The sequence below is a fragment of the Terrapene carolina genome, unplaced genomic scaffold, assembly GCF_002925995.2.
Source record: "Terrapene carolina triunguis isolate 2854851 unplaced genomic scaffold, T_m_triunguis-2.0 Scaffold32212, whole genome shotgun sequence".
NCBI classification, from domain to species: Eukaryota; Metazoa; Chordata; order Testudines; family Emydidae; genus Terrapene; species Terrapene triunguis.
In genome coordinates, this window is record NW_020696563.1 from 1 (window position 1) to 5,290 (window position 5,290).

Below are 5,290 nucleotides of genomic sequence, written 5' to 3' on the forward strand. Positions count from 1 at the left end.
AACGGAGACGAGGAATCCAGGGAGCAAGGGGTTATCTCCCCGCGGCGCTGACAGGCCCGAGGTGTTACAGACGCCCCTTCGGATCCCCCCCAGGGGGCTCCTGGCTCCCAGGCACGGCCGGGCACAGACACACACACACACACACACACAGAGGGGAAGCGGGTACCTGAACCAGGCCCGGGTAGCACTGGGGCACCTGCGGGTAGACGGGCAGGCTGTACGGGTGGAGCACCACGGCCGGAGAGGACAGCATGGCTCATAGGCCCCGGCCCCACACCGGGCGGCACGGCGAGGGTCCCACAGCCCCGGCGGCCAGCTACGCGGGGTCCGTCTCTCCGCCCCAAGCTGCGTGTTGGGCACTCGGTGGAGGGGAGGGAGCCGGGGGCTGAGTGGCAGCTGGGACAGTGCCACTGAGAGACACCGACAGCTGCTGGGACTTGGTGACGCTGCCGCAGGTGCCGGGGGAGGCCCGGGTCCCTCCTCCCCAGCTCAGCAGAGCCCTCCTCGGAGACAGGGCCGGGCTGACCCCAAAAGCGGCTCCCGCTCCCAGCTGTTCCCAAGCACCTGCGCGCGCGGAGGGGTGAGAGACGAGGACCGGGCACACGCCGCCACGTGCCTGGCACACGCACCCGGCTCTCCGCAGCCAGCGCCTGCACCCAGCCCCCAAACACGCACCTTCCGCCCCCGAACAGCCAGGCGCTCGCCGCACCCAGCCAGCGCCCACGCGTGCACGAAAACCTGTCTCCAGCGTGCATGCCCGTATCGCCCAATGCTCAGCCAGTGCCCACGCCGCCCGGTCACGTAACCCCCAAGCCCAGGCACGAAGCACCCGCAGACCACATAGGCTGCTACGCGGCACTTAATCTGTGCCAGGGCTGAGGCCCGGCGCCTCCAGGCCCGGCCGTTCCGAGCCCCCCGGCGCCTCCGGGCCCGGCCGGTCCGAGCCCCCCGGCGCCTCCGGGCCTGGCCGTGGCAGTTATAAAAGTAAAAAAGAAAATTGCTTGAGCCCCAGAACCACTTCCATTACAAATGAAGCCCTGCAGCCAAGATAAGGCCCCGGGGACCCCAGGGACTGCCCCGGCCAGTGACAGGCCCCAGCCCCAGCCAGAGCCCTGCCCCAATCCCCCCCGCCCCCACACACACACACACACACACAGACACCTCCCCAGTGGTGAAAGCACAATCGCCAGGAGGCTCCAACCTGCAACGCAGGCACCATCTTCCCCGGGGGGTTCACCGAGTCAGGGAGGGGGGCAGGGAGCTGGGACCCTTCCCCGGGGCTGGAAGCGGGTGTGTGCGGGGAGTGGGCGGGACCTGTTTGCACCTGAGCGGAATAGAACCCAGGCGTCCCAACGTCTGAGCTGGGTGCCCCCCACCCCCCTAGCCCTTGTTCCCACCCCCTGCGCTGCCCTCAGTTTCCTCCTCCCAAAGAAACCCGGCGCCGTCCCCACCCCAGGCAATCACACCAAGGCAGCGGTAGCGTAGTGTCCTTTATCATAAACTTCGCAAGCACTTGCAGCTGAGCCCGATCCCAGCAGGGAGATGGGGCCGGGCACCCTAAGCCAGGTTCCCCTGTGGCCCCCTGGTGCCGCCTCCAGCTCCAGGGGCCATGGGGTGAAGGGCCCCCCAGTGGAGTGAGAGCAGCACGCCCGGAGCCGTGCACTCCTCAGGGCAGGCGGGGTGGGGTATCTGATGCCAGCGCCGGGGGGGGCTGTGACTAAGCTTGATTCAGCGTGTGGGTCCTGCCCCCCTGGCGAGGCTGCTACGAACAGTCGGGATCTTTGGTATCTGTGGCGTCACTCTGGGTTCAACCAGCCGCCGGATTCCTCCACGGCCCGGGACACGACCAGCAGCACCTCGCAGGGACCCTGGGACAGGAACTCCTGCAGGAAAGCCCTGGGGGGAGGGACAAGGAGATGGGGGGGGGTCAGAGCAGCCCCTGCTTTGCACCCCCGTGTTACACATCTCGCCGCGCTCCTGCCCTGCACGGCCCCCTGGTCCATACATCCCTAGGGCCCCCGATCCATACACCCCTACGGCCCCCTGGTCCATATACCCCTACGGCCCACCCCCTGTACAACCCCCTATCCCCCCTCCAATCCCCCGCACCTCAGCTCTGCCCTCTGTACTCCAGCCACCCCTGCCCGTGCCCCAGACCTGAGCTCCCCACACACACACACTCACTGCCCCCTATATACCAGCTCTCCGAGCCCTGCCCCCTGCTGGTCCCCCCTATCCCTCCTTCCCCCCACATAGCACCATAGGGCGAGGGCTCCAGTCCAGTCCCCTGCACTCACGGCAGGACTAAATATTCTCTAGACCGTCCCTGACGGGGGTTTGTCCAACCTGCTCTTAACAATCCCCAATGACGGAGATTCCACCACCTCCCTCGGTAATTTATTCCAGTGCTTAACCAGCCTGACGGGACGTTTTTCCTAATGTCCAACCTAAACCGCCCTGGCTGCAATTTAAGCCCATTGCTTCTTGTCCTGACCTCAGACGTTAAGAACAATTTTTCTCCCTCCTCCTTGTAACACCTTTTTCTGTACTTGCAAACTGTTCTCCCGTCCCCTCTCCGGCTTCTCTTCTCCACACTAAACAAACCCCCTTTCTTCAATCTTCCCCCACAGCTCATGTTTTCTAGACTTTTCCTCATGTTTGTTGCTCGTCTCTGGACTTTCTCCAATTTGTCCCCATCTCTCCTGCAACGCGGCGCCCAGAACAGGACCCAATCCTCCAGCTGAGACCATATCAGGGCGGAGCAGAGCGGAAGAATCACTTCTCGTGTCTGGCTTACAACACTCCTGCTGATACAGCCCAGAAGGAGGTTTGTTTTTTTCACAACAGTTTTAAACTGTTCACTCACCCCCCACCTCTCACCCACCCGAGCGCCCCTCCCCACCCTCTGTTCCCCCCACCTCCTGACTGTCCCCCACACCTGAGCTCCTCCTCTCCGCCGACGCAGGCCGGGGCCTTCAGCTTGGAGTCCAGGTTGTAGTAGGTGCCTCCCACCTGGCGCACGGCGATCCAGTGCTTACGCCGCACGGGCAGCGACACGAAGCCCAGGGACACGTTGGAGGGCACATTCACGATGAAGCCGTGCACCCGGCTTAGCGCCAGCTGCTCCAGGGGCCTGTCGGCGGGGGGGGGGGGGGGGCAGTTACACCGAGACCGACGGGCTGGAGGGGTGGTGCCAGAGAAACAGCCAGAGGGGGACACGATGGGTGGATACGCAGCGGGGAGGGGAAGGCAGACGGACAAGGAGAGGCACCGGGGCGGCAGGGAGCATCCTCCAGGCCCAGGATATTTCAGGGCAGACGTCGGCCTCTCAGCTAGGGTGACCAGATGTCCCAATTTTATAGGGACAGTCCCGATTTGGGGCTTTGTCTTATATAGGTGCCTATAACCCCCCCCACCCCCGTCCCGATTTTTCACACTTGCCGGCTGGTCACCCTACTCTCAGCACCAGCAGGAGCCAGGCTGGGGTCACGCACGGCCCCAAGAGCCTTTAAGCGCCCTGCTATTGGACAGGGCGGGGTCTGCCCCAGCCTGCCCGTTCCTGCCCCTCGGACGCCCCCCACCCCCGCCCTCTCTCTCACCGGCGCTTGTCCCACCAGATGGCCGCGAAGTCCAGGCTCTGCAGGGCCGCCATGATCACGTTGACGTCGTAGTTGCCCGTGCCCAGGACGCTGCGATGCGGATTCAGCCGGGCGTCCGGCGCCAGCCTGGAGGGAAGAGACGGGTCCCAGTGACTGACCCGGGGTGGCTGTGGGGCCAGGAGCGCCCGGCACGCAGGGGAGGGTGGGGTGGGAGCGTGGGGTGCCGGGTGGGGCTAACGCCGGGGGAGACATGGGGTGGCAGGAGGGGGCAGTGGGGGGTCCGCCCGCCCCCTACCTCTTGCAGATCTCGTCGGCCGCCTCCTGGGTGAAGCGTCTCTCCTGCAGGACGTTGTTCAGGGCGTGGACGGCACAGAGCTCCAGGCGCTGGCGTTCGTGGTACACCCCCGGGCCCCCGCCCGGCTCCCCGGACATCGCGCCCCCCAGCCTGGTGGGGGAGGGGGGGGGCAGCCTCACGGCGCGGCCCCGAGCCCGGCTGCCTGCGGAGGAGAGAGCGAGAGAGGTGGGGCGAGGCCATGGGGGGCCACGACACCCCCATAGCCAAGGGTCACCCCCCACTCCCCAGAGACCCCCGCCCCAGTGACCCCCCCAGAGACCCCTCAGCCAGGCAGAGGCGCAGCCCCCGCCCCCCTCGGGTGGGGGGGCAGCACGTGCCTGGACCCCCCCCAGGGCAGCACGGGGCCGTCTCCGCTCCCCCCGACCTACCCTGGGGGTCCTGCTGCAGCCGGGGGGGCCCCTCATCCCCCGGCCCGGAGAGCCTGAGACCGCCCCGCAGCCAGCGGGCACAAGCTGTGGGGCACGGGGCCTACAGCTCCCGGCATGCACCGGGGCCAGAGCAAAACAGCTCCCAGCATGCACCGGGGCCAGGGCCGCACGGCTCCCGGCATGCACCGCGCACCACAGCTCCCAGCATGCACTGGGGCCAGAACAGCACGTCTCCCAGCATGCACCGGGGCCAGGGCAGCACAGATCCCGGCATGCACCGGGGCCAGGCCAGCACAGCTCCCAGCATGCATCGGGGCCAGATCCTCACAGCTCCCATCCTGCCTCGCGCCAACCCGAACTACAGCTCCCAGCATGCCCCAGGGCCAGAACAGCCCATCTCCCAGCATGCGCCGCGCCAACACAAACTACAGCTCCCAGCATGCACCGGGCCCCGCAGCTCCCAGCATGCACTGTGCTATGAGTGACAGCTACAGTTGTAGTCTGGGGGTCCCCCCCCAAAAAAAATGACCATTCCCAGCATGCACCACTGACCTCAGTGACCCCGCCCGCGCCTGGCACGACAGCTCCCCAGCCCCCCGTTTCCTCCACCCCGGTGGGGTCCCGCCTCCGGCCTGGGTGGCCCCCCAGTCCCCGACCCCGCCAGGCCAGGAAGCGGGGCAGTGATCTGTGTTCAATCCCTCGCTGCGCCCCGTCTCCAGGGCGAGTTTCCCCTCTGGCTTCCCCTCGGCTCTTCCGAGTCGGGGTTCGCTGCTCCGTGCCCCCCAGCCGGAGCCCTGATTTTCAACCTCTGACCCCCCACTCCCATTCCTTGGCATTTGTGTGGGTGGGTATTTGCTGCCCCCGGAATGAAGTGGGGCTGGTCCGCGCTTTGTGGGTCCTCCCCCTTGTGTGAAGGGGGGCGGCCCTTTCGTTTTGGGCCAGGCCTCGGCCTGCCCATCCCGTAGGGT

General features: G+C 66.7%; 1 protein-coding gene across 1 annotated transcript; it reads right to left on the reverse strand.

Moving 5' to 3' along the window:
- Positions 1 to 1,477: 1,477 nt before the first annotated feature.
- On the reverse strand, positions 1,478 to 4,553 carry JOSD2 (Josephin domain containing 2). The gene is made up of 5 exons (XM_024210129.3): positions 4,323 to 4,553; positions 3,895 to 4,096; positions 3,600 to 3,725; positions 2,939 to 3,133; positions 1,478 to 1,896 (listed from the first exon to the last, which is right to left on the reverse strand). The coding sequence occupies exons 2-5, from the start codon at positions 4,029 to 4,031 to the stop codon at positions 1,797 to 1,799; spliced, it is 558 nt and encodes a 185-aa protein (XP_024065897.1). The 5' UTR covers positions 4,032 to 4,096; positions 4,323 to 4,553; the 3' UTR covers positions 1,478 to 1,796.
- Between the last annotated feature and the right edge of the window lie 737 nt (positions 4,554 to 5,290).